This window comes from Anabrus simplex, chromosome 3 (genome assembly GCF_040414725.1).
Source record: "Anabrus simplex isolate iqAnaSimp1 chromosome 3, ASM4041472v1, whole genome shotgun sequence".
Classification (NCBI taxonomy): Eukaryota; Metazoa; Arthropoda; class Insecta; order Orthoptera; family Tettigoniidae; genus Anabrus; species Anabrus simplex.
Window position 1 is genome coordinate 58,699,095 of NC_090267.1, and position 17,406 is coordinate 58,716,500.

Here is a 17,406-nt window from a genome sequence, read left to right on the forward strand (position 1 = left end):
ATATACAGCCAAATATACCCTATAAGGGAGAGAGAGAGAGACGACGAAATATCACAGGACCAAAGTTGTAGATCACTCGAAACTGAACGCAGAATGTGCCATCCGTTTTGTGATAGGACTTATCGTTTAGCCGCGAAATACCTCAAAACGAAGGTCTGCACCGTCATTAAATTGCCTATATTTCGATATTATTCGGCATAAAAAGTGACATATTTAAAGATCTTGGAACTTTTCCGTATGTTACCGGCTAAAACGTATAAATTTGCTTAATTTCAATTTTTCAGCTCGTGTGACAGATTGTGAGGCAATCTTGATTTTGGGCGAGGGGGGGGGGGGGGTTAAAATTTAGGGCTTCCAGGAAACTATAGCTAAAAAATATGCAGGTGGTCATTATTACCCCTTAAACGGAGAGCTGTACGAAAATTTCGCCTAAATAGTCAATTCACAAACACACGGTCGTTACGGTGTGATTTATCTAGATAGATAAGGAATCTGCTCCACGTATAACACCTTTTGGGCTATGTCCGCTAGACTTAGCCTGATAACCGATCTTTCATGTTATCTCCCTTATTAATCCTCCCGTTGAAAAATGCACATGAGAAAAAGAAATTAGAATTGGATTTCCAAACAGTTTGATCGATTTCCAGTCAGTTTGGTCTTGTACTTTATATATTGTGGGAGAGTAAAAATCACCATTTCGGTCCCCTATAAAACCCCAGTCCATTCCGGGAATTTGAAATGGTATAAACCTTAATACCTACCCTTGGAGGGGTGGGTGCTAAATATAAAGTTTGGTTTAAATATGTGAGTAGTTTTCAAGTTGTAAGAAATACGCTTTACTCGCACCCGCTCTTGCGTTAAGTCCTGTGGGACTTGTACCGAAAAACGGTCCGTTAATGTTATCTCCGTTATTAATCCTGGTATCGAAATGATGCACATAAGAAAAAAGGTTTAGAAATTAATTTTCATTAAGGCAGGTAGATTTCCATTAAGTTCGGTTGTGTATACTTTGACGGAGTGCAAAATCACGGTTTCGGTTTTGTAAAAAATCCCCACTCAGTTCAGGGATTTAGAAACGATATTTGCGCTAAAACCTACCCAAGGACAGGTGGATTCTAAATATGAAGTTTGGTGGACATATATCCAGTAGTTTTCAAGTTATAGAAGGACAGTCAAACAGACAAACAGACACCAAAGCTAAAAATAATGCAGATGGTCATTATTACACCTGAAACGGATAACTGTACGGAAATTTCGCCAAAATAATCAATGTACAGACACACGGTCGTTACGATTTTATTTATATAGATAATGAAGTTTTGCCACCATACTTATTGGCTTCAGAGTCCCTAGTTTCTGGCAGAACAACAAATGCTTACCGAGACTTTCTATTCTCAAGTCAATAGTGCTTTCAGCAGTACACATATAAATATATTTACATTTGCAGAAGCTCTCACATTTTTAAAAATAGAAATAAGCCTACATCGTCGTTGCGCCTGTAAAATCCGCTATGTATTCGAGAAATACTGACCCCGCAGTGCATATCTCATTAAGAGCGAGAAATCTCTGAATATCGTCGCACAATATTGAACCTTAGAAGACAGAACTGTAGTGAAGTAACTGTAGCGTGTACAACACACTGATTCCACCTTAGCAACACTTTAATTTTGCACCACAATTATTGTTACATAAATATACAAAACCAGCTCACTCCATTTTTACTTTTTCTGCCGCCTTTCTCCCTCGATAAAGAACGGTTATCTTCGGTTTTTAGTTCTGTCAAAGTCCACTAGGGGCGGCCTACAGAACCTTTCCAGTGAAAATTCTAAGCAGAAATATTTTGACATAGCAGTTTTCGCAGGTGCAAGGACGATGCATCAATATTCGATCCTCAGATTGCCCCCAAGACATCAATGAAAAATTAAAGTATTGTGGTCATAAACATGCAAACAACCAGAATACAATACATAAGAAAGAGCAGACAATCTCGTCAAACGTTTTAAAAAGGTTTCATTAAATTTTAAATACGTGCCTGTTAAAATTATAGGAATTTTTAAACCACCAGTTTCTTGAAAATTTTTGCAAAACTGCTAGTCCTAAGCCTAGAAGCTCTAAGTACATATTTACTGATAGATCGCTACTTAGATTACGTGTGAAAGAGAGAAACTGCGAGTTTTCATTTTCAAGTTTCGTAGCCACTTCATGGAATTCATGGATGCATTATCATCGAATTTACGCTCAACTCATACATTTTTTATACAATTCGAATACAAATTCTGACCACAACACGTAACTCCGGCAACCCTGCTGAAAGAGCAAGATAGAAAAAAGCTGAGACTGATGGAGAGCGTACCTTGTAAACACAGATGATGTAGCCGGTGGCAGCAGACTTGGGCCTCTTCGACATGGGCTCGAGGGGCGGCCTCGCGATGCTGGCCACCTCGTTGAAGAGGTCGAGTGTGTGCGCCGCCGTGTACCTCGTGCTGCGGGGGTCGAACTTGCGCAGTGAGGCGGCCTGCAGGTTGCGGAAGAAGTCCACAGGGTCCGTGTTGCTCTTGTTGATCACGTAGTACGAGATGAAGGGGAACTGGGCTGAGCACAATAAACAAGGACTGTAAACTTGAAAGCTAAAAACATTATCACTAAACTATCCTTAAGTTACTTACAGACGAGTGTGGGCTAGCGTGCAAGAGATGGCATCATCCACAAAGAAAGCCAATCACGAAGAAACCTGGACCTTACAGATTTAAATGAAACTTGGGGTAAATGAACAATAAATAGATTCTAAATGTAATGGTAATAAACATTTTGGTGTAAAATCAATGATAACATTATAATTAACTGCTGCAAAAGTTTTTTTGACAATAAGGCAATAGGGCTTTTCGCCGAATGATGTTATTCTCTATACGGCATGTCCTTGAAAAGGTTGGGATATTTGCAGAGGAGGCAGCACGCAACAAACGAAGGAAAAAATGCTCTATAAACATTGGTCGCAAATTCAGTATCTTCGGAGTGATGGTCCGTTACCACTACCATCAATGATCACCATGTTCCAATAATTTACGGAGGGTAGTATGCAACAAAAGGGGGGAATAGGTTGCTATCTAAAAATTGGTCGTAAACCTACTAGCATGTTGTGTTATGGTCTTGTTATAGTGGGGCACTGACCCATTTTCATCGTAGCATTAGTCTTCACCTATCATGGATCTTCCATGAGCAATGAATTGGTCTGCGAGGGCCAATAACTTGGCCTGCCCGTTCTCCGGACCTTAACCCTTTCAATTTTTGACAGATATCTTAGGACCATGGTGTATGCGGTCCCCACGAATTATGCGGATTCACTACGAGAACACGTGTTCATTGCCTTTGGTGTAATCCGGCAACAGCCGGTGGTGTTTCAACAAATGCGTGGTTCCATGCAACGGGTTCAGAACTACTCACTTTGTTGGCAACGGGAGGCGTGCAACGATTTTTTAATGCCTTGCAGCAATTGCACTCGATGCGTTAAATGCATTGAAAATGAATACCCGCAGCCAGTTTCGAGTTTCAACTGAGTCAGGTATAGATTGAATGAAGCCCCATATAGCGGCGATGGTAATAATAATAATAATAATAATAATAATAATAATAATAATAATAATAATAATAATAATAATAATAATAATTGTGCCGGCTGCGGAAGTCTGTCGCAATCCTCTGGGGCAATGATTAATAACTGACAGACGAAATGATACTGGAGAGTGTTACTGGAATGAAAGATGACAGAGAAAACCGATGTGTCCGGAGAAAAACCTGCCCCACCTCCTCTTTGTCCAGCACAAATCTCACATGGAGTGACCGGGATTTGAACCACGGAACCGAGAGGTGAGAGGCCAGTGTTATTGGGTTAGATGCACTACATTCCACTAATTTAAAAGTGCGGGAAGCAATTACTTCATTTTAAAGCAGCCTCAGTGGGTCAGACCTCCTGTGGGTGGAGGCGGTATAATAACACCCACGGCATCGCCTGCCTGTCATAATAGGGGACTAAAACGGGCCCCAGGCGCTCTCAACTTGGGGAGCGTGGGTGGGCGTCTACGGGTCCCTTAGCTGAGTCCTGGCATTGCCTCCACTTACTTGTGCCATCCCTCGCTTTCTTATCTTTTTTGCCAGTTGCTTTACGTCGCACCGACACAGATAGGTCTTATGGCGACGATGGGACAGGGAACGGCTAGGAGTGGGAAGGAAGCGGCCGTGGCCTTAATTGAGGTACGGCCCCAGCATTTGACTGGTGTGAAAATGGAAAACCACGGAAAACCATTTTCAGGGCTGCCGACAGTGGGGTTCGAACCTACTATCTCCCGAATACTAGATACTGGCCGCACTTAAGCGGCTGCAGCTATCGAGCTCGGTCCCTCGCTTTCATCTATCCTATCCGACCTCCCTTGGTCTGCTCTTGTCCTTTCCCGACCCCGACGCTATTAGAGCACCCGAGGCGTAAGGAGTCTTTAATTTTCACGCCCTTCGCAGTCCTTGTCTTTGTTTGGCCGATATCTGCATTTTTAGAAGTGTCGAATCCCTTCCATTTTTTCTCTCTGATTAGTGTTAATAATAGAGAATAGTGATCTCATACAACATTTCACGAATCGACTACACCGGCTATTATCGAACCAATGCTCCTGAGATCTCCACCGCTGAAACAGCTGTTGGTACTTATTTCATGGTGAGCAGCCAGCGATGGAGTAAGTGTGAAGATATTTAGTGGCACGGTGAGACTTCAAGCCGCGCTAGGAATGCCAGCACATTTCTTGGTTCACGCACATAAATTATTCTGCAATATGAAGCGAGCTAAGTAGAGTGCGGTTAGATGCATGGACTGCCATCTTAAGAGCAATTTTCTTAAAATTTTAGCACTGTGGTAAAACTCTGTCCTAATGAACGAACTCTGAAAGTCTCTCTCGAGGGAGACAAAATGTAGGTCTTTTAATGTAGACTTAGACCTACGTTCCTCGACAAAGAGTACATGGAAGGAAATTTTTTAAGATGCTTCTAGTAAGAAAAAGACAGCGTATGGCTTTTAATGCCGGGAGTGTCCGTGGGCAAGTAGGTCTTTCGACTTGACGCCCTTAGGTGACCTGCACGTCGTGTTGAGGATGAGATGATGATGAAGACGACACATACACCCAGCCCCCGTGCCAGCGAAATTAACCAATTATAGTTAAAATTCCCGAGCCTGCCGGGAATCGAACCCGGGACCCCAGTGACCAAAAGCCAGCACGCTAACCAATTAGCCATGGAGCTGGTCGATGCTTCTAGTGTTTGGGTAGAACGCGTTTATCACGGAGAGTATTTAACTTATGGTTATGTTTAATGTCTCAATTGACAGACAAAGAAGGAAGCTACCTGTTAAAAAAATAAAAACTGAAATTATGATACGTAGTTTTCATGAAATAGCGCTTCAGAGTAAGGCAAAATTTGTGCTAAATTTGTGACGTCACACGCGCCCTCAGTTGGAGGTTAGCTGTCGTTGTGAATACATCGTGCTCATTTGTATAGAATAACATTTAATGATGGAAAAGAGATATTTTATTAGGATTGGACAAAAACGTTCAAAAGCATTCTTTTTGCTAGGGGCTTTACGTCCCGCCGATACAGATAGGTCTTATGGCGACGATGGGATAGGAAAGGCCTAGGAGTTGGAAGGAATCGGCCGTGGCCTTAATTAAGGTACAGCCCCAGCATTTGCCTGGTGTGAAAATGGGAAACCACGGAAAACCATCTTCAGGGCTGCCGATAGTGGGATTCGAACCTACTATCTCCCGGCTGCAAGCTCACAGCCGCGTGCCTCTATACGCACGGCCAACTCGCCCGGTCAAAAGAAAAAGTTGAAACGATTGGTCTTACTTGTAATATTACTCCCGAACTCTTAAATGATGTATCTTATTTCTCATATTACAGGCCCATACTACAGTACACCGAGTTATTACCGACATTCCAAGAGTACGACGTTTTAACCCACAAACCCCATGGCACTACAGCTATGAAGGGCTGTGGCCTACCAAGCGACCGCTGCTCAGCCCAGAGGCCGGGCAGATTACGAGGTGTCGTGTGGTCAGCTCGACGAATCCTCTCGGCCGTTATTCTTGGCTTTCTGGACCAGGGCCGCTATCTCACCGTCAGATGTCTCCTCAATTGTAATCACGTATGCTGAGTAGACCTCGAACCAGCCCTCAGATCCAGGTAAAAATCCCTGACCTGGGCGGAAATTGAACCCGGGGCTTAGCGGTAATAGGCAGACATGCTACCCCTACACTGTGGGGCCGACACCACGTTCTATTGAGTCAAATTTATTATCTACATTATATTCGTGTTTTATTTCTAATAAGTAAGTCTACAAAACCCTTAAAACCACGCGGCGGTTACAATGCGACTGCCGGGCTGAGTGGCTCAGACGGTTGACGTGCTGGCTTTCTGACCCCAACTTGGCAAGATTGATCCTGGCTCAGTCCGGTGCTATTTGAAGGTGCTCAAATACGTCAGTCCCATGTCGGTAGATTTACTGGCACGTAAATAAACTCTTACGGGACTAAATTTCGGCAACTTGGCGTCTTCGAAAACCGTAAAAGCGTAGTTAGTGGGGCGTAAAGCCAATAATATTATTATTACAATAGTGACAGGCTACCACCAATTTTTATTTTATAGTTTAAAGTGAGTGTTGTTCAGATATTGTATTCACACCTTCTGGATGGGCTGAAAAATAACTGACGATTGTGATATTAAGGGTGTTTGGGTGAGATATTCCTTCCGCTAGATTAAATACAGTAAAATTCAACAATTCTTATAGCTCTACTGCTAGAAACTCTACTTAATGATTTTTGCATATCGATGACTGAGGACGAAAGGGTTACAATTCACAATCCATGAATTTTCAGGAGAAGAATTTAAGGTTTTAGCAGTTTATATTATTGCTTCTCAAGAAATACACTTGTTACACAATTTTCATGAAAATTTGCGTATACTTAGTTCTTATATAATTTATTTTGAACTGGAAAAGTTTTATAACTAAGGTTCGGAAGTTGAACAAATGCCCTTTTTTTCTGAGTGCCCGAAGACGAGATATGTTCATTCTGGGTCATTGTAGACCAGAATATCGTGTGTTTAATTCGTCCTTTTTGCTTTTTTCGGCATTTTTGGCTTACAGGTCCTTTTTAGCCCTTTTTAGTTCTTAACGCTTCTTTTTTTGCACTTCCCCTCCTTTTGACTACATTTGTACTGCCCATTCTCAATTTGAGTCATCATTAGGTCATACAATACCGCTTTAACATCTTTTCTGTGGTAGGAGAGAAAGTGAAATGAAAATTAAATGAAATGAAAAATGAAACTAGTGCTTGAAAAAAAACCAGGGATGTGAAGTTATGTTCAAGACAAGTGAAATATTGAAAGGAGAACATTTTGATGTGAGTGTTTTTGAAGAGGAAGATCTCACTTGCTTCAAGTATAACATCCGTTGATGTGGAGGGAAGTTTCTCGATGTTTCGCAACGTCCTGTTTGAAACCGACGATCCCTTTACACCTAAGAACCTGGAGATGACTCTTGTGACATACTGACAAGCCAACTGTGGTGAGCTTTACGAATTCCAATTTCTGTAAACCTAGTGTTGTTAAGTCAAATATGATTGCAATTATACTAGTTTCAATTTCTTTCTCCAGGAGAAACGCAATGCGGGTTCGCTGAATTCGTTCTAGGTGGAAAAATGATTTAATTCTAAATTCTGCAGGTACTTTTTTAACAACCACCAAATTCACTTTTTACCTTATGTTAATCTAGAAATATATAATGTCTGAAAGAAGTATTTCACTCACACATTATTTCACTGGATGTTGGATATCACCAGAATTTATTAAAACATTATATTCCTTCATTAAATATGTCATTAAAACAAAAATTATGAATGAATTTGGATCACATTTTTACGTCATTTTTGTCAGTTTTAGGTCGTTTTTGGATGATTTTAGGTCTTTTTACGTGACCTTTTTAGGAAATTTATAGATCTTCAACTTCCGAGCCCTAGTTATAACACAAAATGTAACACTTTCGAATTAAGGAAAGCGACTACTGTCAGAATATTGAAAACCGTTAGAAGTGCTTTCTGGCATGAATATATTAGATTTTGTGTTGTAATATTTTCGGAGATTGTAGAGGTCCACATAAGCCATATATTGATGTTAAAATTTCAAAAATGCATTTTTTGAGTTGTAAATCTTTTGTTCTCAGCCATCGATAAGTCACACAAATTCATTCTCGAGCCCGAATTTTTAGGCAATTAAAGGTTAAAATACAAACTTCCAGATGCTAGTAACAAGTATATTATGGCCTGCACAACGATTCTGGAACGAGATTTACATAAACAGTAGGGGTACGGCCCAATAGAACCCCTAGAATTTACGTTACCCTTGCCACATTATAGACGAGAGGGTTGTATGACACATCCTACAAGCGTAATTACTTTTCATTCTAAACTATCACTGCCTAAAAGCCCAATCCCTATACTGTGACCGTTCACAACGTAACCTATAATTTGTCATGATACCAAAAAGATGAAATATGCCGTTTTTCGCTTCATTCTACGATAAAAATTGTCCAAGTTAGAATTTTTCCACCCGTTCCGGGACACGAGTGACCGTACGCTGACTCGCGCGACACAATGCAGGAGCGCTTGTACTCGAAGTTTTTCTCTCCAGCAGTGAGCGAGATGAAAAGAGACGCGGTATCATGTGACTGAGAATCTAGGTCACTAGCAGAGCTCATGGAGGATGTCCAACGTAAGAACTAACATTATACCGTATTTCCCTTATCCACTCATTACTGCCAACTCGCCGAATTCAATTGTTTTTCACCAGACAATTAATACAAATCGCACAATACTGAACGGATGGGCACGTGCAAACATTCATTTGAATAAGAGAATTTCACACATAATTATGAAGCCGAGAAGTGCTCTATATAATTGAAAGAGCGGTAATTACGCCGTGACAAGGGTGCGCCTTAATGGTTATCGGATGTTGGGTCTTAAACGTGGCAACGCGCTCAAGGATTCCCCTAGCACTCGTCATCATCCATCGACAGAGACCAAATGACGCCTTTAAGATTGCTCGAGAATCCACGAAGCTATTTTAATAAGATTCACACAGTGAAAATGGGAGTACAGGAGCTACAATTTGATACCCCGTTCGTTACTGTTAGTTACGTATTACCGGAGTGCATTTTGAGAAAGAGGCGTTCTTTCCCCTCTGCCTATATATTACGGAGCTGCGAAATAGACATCACCAGTTCATTTTCAGTTCGCCATCAGTTCGTTACCAGTTGTTCGTGACTTGTGTGTGAGTTCTTTGTGAAGGAATCATTAACAATTAACATAAATAGGCACGTATTTAGCTAAGTGCGTGGAGCGAGTGTATCAGAAACGGACGTGAAATATTTAGGAAAGTGAATGAACAGCTCATTGTCGGCAATGTATAAGGGCAGTGTCTCGTCAGATAAATCCCTAACGCAGTAAAGAGTTCGACTTACGTATAACTAAGTGGAGTGGAGTATGCCTGAATTATTGTTATGTAGTGTAACATATCGCCATATGCCACATATTATTATGAGTAACACACAGGGTTCATTAAAAAATGGATTATTGCATGTAGGAGGAAAATGGCTGTTAGGAAGCTATACTGCGCCTAGTTAGAGTGAAGTCGGTACCAAGCCATGGATAGACGGACATTTTTCGACGTGTAGGCGCGGAGGTTCTGTCCGCTGGTTAACTTTTTCAACCAACCACGTGCTGGAGTGGGGAGAACCGAGCTTCCGGAGCTGGCAAACTGCAAGCGAAATGGAGACAACTTGACCCAACCTGGTATAATATTTCATTGGAATCCGTCAGATAATATCCGTCACGGAGCCATATTCCACAGTTTATTCGTATGGAGAAAACGAGACTTGAATTGTCATAATGTCTGTGAATAATAACATTGTATTATTATGCCTGTTTCATGTGTATTACGTTCAAACCGATAGCCTGGTTTGAACCTGTTTTGGTTGTGGGACCGGAAGGCGAGGATTTACGAGGCGAAGTTCTTTGGCAGGACGGAGGAAGGTGGTTGAAAAAGAACTTGGAAAGGGGAAGCCGCGCCATGTTAGAAGCTCAGTTTGTTTTAATTATGGTGTTTTAATTCATGTAAAAACAATGATCTGATCAGTTACCTCTGCCTAAAACATTCGTAATTGAGTAGACACCAAGGTGCGGGCTGGTGATAAAGGCTCTGAGTTGCTAATCTTTGACTGTGAGTGATCCATTCGTTATTTGCGATTACTCTCACGCATGTGCATTACTTTATTAGCAATAAACGTTCCGGGTCGCGCGTGCGGTTCGCGGGTATGGCGAGTGCGTTTCGTAATTAATTTTGCCGCTGTGAAAGACTGATATCTGCCCGGGCTTTGTGCCCTTAATTTAATGGTGCATAATTTGAACTATAAATTTTCACGCAGGTTGTAGCTAATCGCAGCCTATCATTAAGGGCGGAATCTATGTGCACGAGCACTACTAAGCGGTGAAGAAGACGAGTTCCAGTACGACCACATTGCAGGGGGTTCCGGCTCCTTCAGGACAATCATGGCCGCCATTGGATTCCAAAGGATGATGCTTCAAATCCAGGAGACCGCTGCTATGTCAGGCTAAGGCCTGGATGACAATAGCGGTCATGTGAGCGCCGCTGGTGGTACCTGTCGTCAAAGCTAAGTTTTCTAATGTCCTTTAGCATGCTGTAGTAATCAAAGATACACTAGGCAGATTAGACTTTTCATGTAAATAATTTTTAATTCATTTTTGTATGTCAGCCCGTGGAGGCTTTTGTTTACTTAAATTTTTATTAACGTAAATATGTTCAGAGCTAAGTGCGTGATATAGCTTGGGACGTTTGTATTTAAGTTAGATAGATGGGTTTAAAGGGATGAGATAGCGTAGATACAGGTGTGTTGTAGTTTAGTTTTATATTTATTTTTGTCTTTCAATTGTGTGCTTCACGTTATTTCATTTGTGGTAGAGAATCGATATCTAGAGTCCTCACACGTCCATGAAGCTATTTGCCTCTAATGTCGCGCGGGTACGAGCTTAGGTTTACAGAATTAGAACAGGGGCTTTTCCTTGGTTTTATTATCGGTGCATGCGGCATGTTTTTTTTAGACGCCCCCAATGTGATGCGCAGCAGAGTTGTGATCAACGTTGATTGAATTAAGATCTTTTAATATGCAGGGAAAGCAGATTCTTGGGACCATTTAGGGTCGAACCTACGGTATATGTGGTATGAGGCTAGAGATGCCCATGTAATGATAAATGAATGGCCTAATCTAGGAGAGATAACCTAGGGAATGTAGCGGAGTGGCCAGAGGCGCCTTTTGGAGTTGGTTACGTTAAGGGTCGAACCCTAGATACGTTGAGTCAGAGGCCAGTGGAGCCCGTGAGGGCTCGTGAAGCCAAATATGTTGGTGATAGGCAGGAAGCCGTATCTATTTGCTGGAATCGAATCAGTATGTGCGAAATACCCAGTTCTTATTGGTGCCACTTGAAAGCGAGAGCTGGGCTTTATAATTCTGAATGAGTTTCTTCTCGAGTGTGCAGAGATTTCTGCCTGCCAGGGCTAAGTTTTGCTTGTGCTAGCCAGCGTTAGATAAAGAGTGGTCCAGCTGAGGCCTGGTCACCCTGTCAAGGACGATGTTATGTGCGAGACCGCTAGTTCCAAGAATCATGCAGCCCCTTGCTAGCCAGCATCGGTGGTTTTCGTCTGTAACAGCTGCGTGTATGAAACCTCCCCGTGAAGAAACTGAGAGTGGAATACGGAAGTATTTGTCCCGGGCTCGGCGCAACATGACAACGCCCACCTATCGGAATTTTTATCCCGATAGATTTACCATGCAGTGCATACATTTATTTATTCACAGGTATCTGGAGTGTGTGATTTTATATTTCTGTTTGTCTATTGTTTTATGCCATGTGTCGAAGTGTTGTATATATAACCAACGTTGATTAATATTTTTTTTATTTAGCTCGTAAGCTAAATTTCTGGTCGACGGTCTTTTGAACCGGTATAATTTGCATATGGCTCGGGACCATATTTAGAATCTGTGGTTTTGGATTGGGGTGTAATGCGATGCCTGAACCAGACATGTTTGTTGTTGTTTTTTTAAAATCCGAATTGGTCTGTTTCGGAGTGTGTATATATCGCGTTTAATTTGCCTATGAGTGTATTATTTGATAATATGGCATCATTGAGACAGTTTATATATTGCAGCCCTCGGGCATGGGCTTAGAAAACTTGGCCGCGGCGACAAACCATTTGAATGTAACATCATCGAAGTATTCAGTTTTCTTTTTTTTTAAATTACTTTGTTTGATCATTATCGGGCGATACCCGAATTTTATGTTACTCGTGTTAATTTTTTTGATGTATGGTCGCTCGTAGCGCGACACATTTTTCTTTCTGTTTGATCCTTTAGAGGTCGTCTTTTCAATTTTCATTTTTAAAATCTAGTTTGAGTTTAGTGTGATTGACATTTATGTTTTAGCCGAATAAATCCATCTCATCCCTTATATGTTGCGTTCTTATTTACTAAATAATGTAATCGTAACGCCTGTCCATATACTTTTCCAGTATATTTATGTTTGAGATTTTTTTTCTTGTAGCCTATTTTACCGAACGTACCACGCGCATCTTACCGCTGAGTTTAGCCCCATTTTCGGACAGGATACGGTTCAGTAGTACGAGAGTGTTAACGCATTAGTAGCGAATCCAGTGACATTTCGAAGTGAACCAGTGAAACTTCAGGCCCTAGAGTAACTGTCAATACGAAAGATAGGCAGGTGAGGAGGAAATAATGACGGGCTTCAGAGTCATAACCGTAATTGGGCTGGGGTGCTTGTGTCATTGAGCTGATCCAACCATATATTTAATCTGTGATGTGTGATATAAACTAACGCATTCACATGAAACAACTTCCCCTCATTTACATACGGAGTCTACAAGAACGTCGGAGTGAACGAAATATCTAGCTGTCTGCCGGAATTTCGCCCTGTGTAGCAGAGAGAACGAGACATCTAGTTGCCTGCCGGAATTTCGCCTTGTATAGCAGAGATCGTCCGGAATTTCGCACGAGATCAAGCCGTCATGTTCGTGACTCACCAGTTGGTCATCAAAGGACTTCACATCGCTGAGAGCATCATGAAGACTGAGTAAATACATGGGTGTGCCCTCCTGTAAAGCTGTGTTCGTGGTCGCTGAATGATGAGTACATTTTCAATAATAATAATAATAATAATAATAATAATAATAATAATAATAATAATAATAATAATAATAATAATAATAATAATAATAATAATAATAATAATAATAGTTATTGTTATTTGAATATCGTATCATAATGTAAAATATAAAGGTAAATTTGCATGTAGATATAACATACGTCGCTAGTATGCTATTTCAGCGGGATGGCAGCATTTTAATTGATGGGTTTTATAGGAGATATTTCTTCATGGTTGAGGCAACCATATTTCGTTTCTGCTTATTTATAAGGGTTTATTTTGTATGACGTAGATTTAAGAACCTTAGATTAACTAAATGTGAAGTGTCGTAAAATAATAGGGCGCAAAAATTCTGTATAAATGACTCAGATCATCACCGATTCACTAGCTAACAGGAGTCATCACAAGCTTTTTCAATTTGTTCATTGGACACTCCACATAATGTGATAGGAAACCCCCGTTTAGAATGGTAAGACGTCGGAGACCACGAACGAGACATAAAATTGGAATATATATTGCATGCCTATTTAGCTCGGGAGTGCTTGGAATAACTTGACCCGTGTAGTAGATTCATCCTCAAGGTGGCTTGTTTTCGGCGTAACGAGCGGAAGGAGACAGCTTATTGCCCATGCTGTGGCTCGGACGTGTTATTGTGAAATGTAGATCAAGCTCCTTTCGAGTTAAATTGATTAGCGCGAAGTGTATGCCGCGCCATAGATATGTTAATTAATGCTGGAGGTAGATACAAGGTGTAATGAGTCGGGATAAGCCGCCAGGAAAGGAATGATGTATTTCTCTGTGAAGAGACAGATTTAAAGGGACTTGGAAGGGCGATCCGTTGTGTTTTGTAAGTGAACCACGTCACAGCTGGCGTGATTTATGATACCCGGCAAAACGGACGGAGATGGGCCGAGCGCTCGCTCTGTTTGTGAAGGGTATCACATTTCTGTGTTAGCATCCTACTGTAGGTTGCAGATGCATTTTGCGAGAACCTGGAGTATTTCATTTTCCAACCTTTCCTTTACTTGCTACGTAACTTCTTCAGCCAGTTGAACATTTCTCTTCCTTCTTCATTGATAGACCTACAGCCCACCTATAACTTTGATCATTTGATTGTATTCACGGACAGCTCCGTCGCCCGGTACACCCTTCAGTCTGGGTGCAGGGCTGTCCTCCATCGTCATCCTCACCTAATCACTTTGTATTGTGTTTTACTAAGTTAGCAATGGAGAGGGGTGTCTCCCTCTCGTGGCAACCCGTCGCCTCTGCGGCGAACTCGGAGGACGGCCCCTCTCGGGGAGTGCTGGCGACAGTACACACGAGCCTCAATACTATATAAAGAGGCTCTCCCCGAGAGGTTCTGTCAGTCGGCAAGCAGCAGGGTATTTGGGGCAAGGTTTTGAACATATATATTGCCATTATAAGGCCTTCGCCATGTCATACGAACCGACGAATCCAAGAGCATGAATTATTTAGTTCTTTTCCCGGGTTAAACCGTTCTGCTTTCTGTACAATCCGTACAGTTTGCCGACGTTTCGAATACATTGCAGTATTCTTTATCAAGGCGACTGAAGTACCCGTACTCAATTTAAGGTAATCAGTCTCCCAGGCAGCTATTACACTACCAGAGTTGTTACTGGCCTTATATAGCCTACCCTCTCTGGCTGACGTAAGCTACTACCTGTCTCGCGAGAATTCTGGAACTTTACTTGTCACAGCCAGGTGGTGGGAATTTCCAGTGCTGTTATGTAACTTGAGGTTCGTCCTGCGTGTTTATTTTGTGGCCTGAATCTCTTAATCTATGTATGATAGGCATCCAAGAATTGCTGCTTTTATATCCTTCTTCGGGTGTTTCTTACTTTCGATAGCCCACGAGTCCTCCTTTCGAGATTCCAGGGGATATCTGCTAAACTCTTGTTTCCCCAAGTAATATTTCGTGTTTTGTTTCGTAGTAATCCTTGGCTACAGCTGAAATATCTGTGTCAAGGTGCTTCGTGCGCCGGATATATTCTTTAAGTCGTGTTGAGATCAGACGTTTCGTTTTTCCAACGTAACACGATCCGCAGCTACATTCAGTGTGGTAGACTCAAGGAGCCTGTGTTTCTATTATGTCTCTTATTGGTGGTAGATGGCGGGTTAACTTCAGGTGTGGTTTATAGATGGTCTTTATGTCGTATTTGTCTAGTATATTGCCGATTCTGTCTGCAGTGCTTCGCTGTTTTTGGGCGAGTCAGTTCTTCCTCCCCCTTTTGTTTTCTTCCAAGGCGTCCTTTTCTTTGTTTTCTTCTGATTTTCTAAAAACTCGTTGGATGTTATTGAGCGAGTAGCCATTTCTCCTCAGGATTCTCGTGAGGTGTTATTTCTCTCCTTCGAGGTGTTCTGCGTCCGATATCGCTATGGCCATGTTAATCATTGATTTTAGAAAATACTTCTTTTGTGATGGGTGTGATGAGAAGAGGCGTGCAGATACCTGTCTGTGTGTCGGTTTCCTGAATACTGCGTGACTCAGAGTCCCATTGGTGTTACGTTTTACTAGGCCATCCAGGAACTGTAGTTTTGCGTCTACCTCGATTTCCATGGTGAACTGAATATTCACGTGAATTGAGTTGAGATGGTCGAGAAATGACTGCAGGTCAATGCTCCCGTGAGGCTAGAATACGAAAGTGTTATCTACGTAAAGGAAAAGGCATTTCGGTTTCAGAGTATATGTGGCTAAGGCTTTCTGTTCGAAGTGTTCCATATGAGCATGAAAAACATGTGAGGTCGTAATACACTGGCGAAAAATATATATCCAAATACCATGAAATAAGGAATGTAGAATATGAAAATTTTGGCAATATATTTGTCGAGGTAACATATTTATTTGATTAAAGTTACAAGACTACAGGTTAATATCCGGGGAGAAAAGCCATAGCAAATGTGCCATGCTGGTCCATTAATAACTAGTGTAATCGTCTGACTGTTGAATGTAGGCATGCAAACGTGCATGGATTGTGTCCTACAAGTGCCGGATGTCAGCTTGTGGGATGGAGTTCCATGCCTGTTGCACTTGGTCGGTCAATACAGGGACGGTTAATGCCGGTTGTGGATGATGCTGGAGTTGTTATCCAATGATGTCTCATACGTGCTCGATTGGGGACAGATCTTGGGATCGACCAGGCCAAGGCAGCATGTCGACACTCTGTAGAGTACGTTGGGTTGCAACAGCGACATGGGGGCGTGCATTATCCTGTTGGAAAACAACCACGGGAATGCTGTTCATGAATGACAGCATAACAGGTCGAATCACCAGACGGATGTACAGTACACATCTGCAGTCAGGGTGCGTGGAGTATCTACGAGAGTGCTCCTGCTGTCATAGGAAGTTGCTCCCCAGATCAGAACTCACGGCGTGGGTCCAGTCTGTCGAGCCGCAGACAGGGGGAATGTAGGAGCTCACCTGGCCTCCTTGTAACCAACACACGGTCATCACTGGCATCAAGGCAGAACCGGATTTCATCGGAAAACACAATGGTGCTCCACTCCATCTTCCAACGAGCTTCCAAGCTTCCAAGCTCGTTTTCCAACTCTTTGGCTGAGTGGTCAGCGTACTGGCTTTCCGCTCAGAGGGTCCTGGGTTCGATTCCCTGACGGGTTGGGGTATTTAACCTTAATTGGTTAATTCCAATGGCTCGGGGGCTGGGTGTGTGCGGCATATTCAGCATTAGAAATTATCCTAGGTAGGGTCCTCATCTTCACAGACATGCAGGTCGCCTAATAGGTCGTCTACGAGAAAAAGACCCGCACCAGGCCTCTCCGGAAGCCATACGCCATTACATTACAGCCTCGTTCAACCGCAGTGAGCTGTTGATACCGGCCTCTTCGTCGTCGTAAAGTCATTCTTGACCCACTCACAATCACTCCGTCCAATCTCACAGGTAACTAACGCTCTCGCATAGTACAGTCCGTATTTAAAGCAAATCTGATGCGCAAAGTCATGGAGCCGCTAGTAGCGCCACGCTATTGTGATTTGCGTGAAGTCTAAATGAACGTAATCTTTCAGACGTATAAACACGCCTACCAACGTTCGTTAATCTAGCACAAC

At 42.2% G+C, this 17,406-nt stretch overlaps 1 protein-coding gene across 2 annotated transcripts in view; it reads right to left on the reverse strand.

The window, feature by feature from the left end:
- Positions 1-17,406, reverse strand: part of LOC136867000 (uncharacterized) — a 238,447-nt gene that overhangs the window by 47,185 nt on the left and 173,856 nt on the right. For both annotated transcript variants that reach the window (XM_067144098.2, XM_068226993.1), the window contains exon 3: positions 2,354-2,592. In XM_067144098.2, the coding sequence (XP_067000199.1) occupies positions 2,354-2,592 (239 nt within the window). The remainder of the gene's footprint in view (positions 1-2,353; positions 2,593-17,406) is intronic.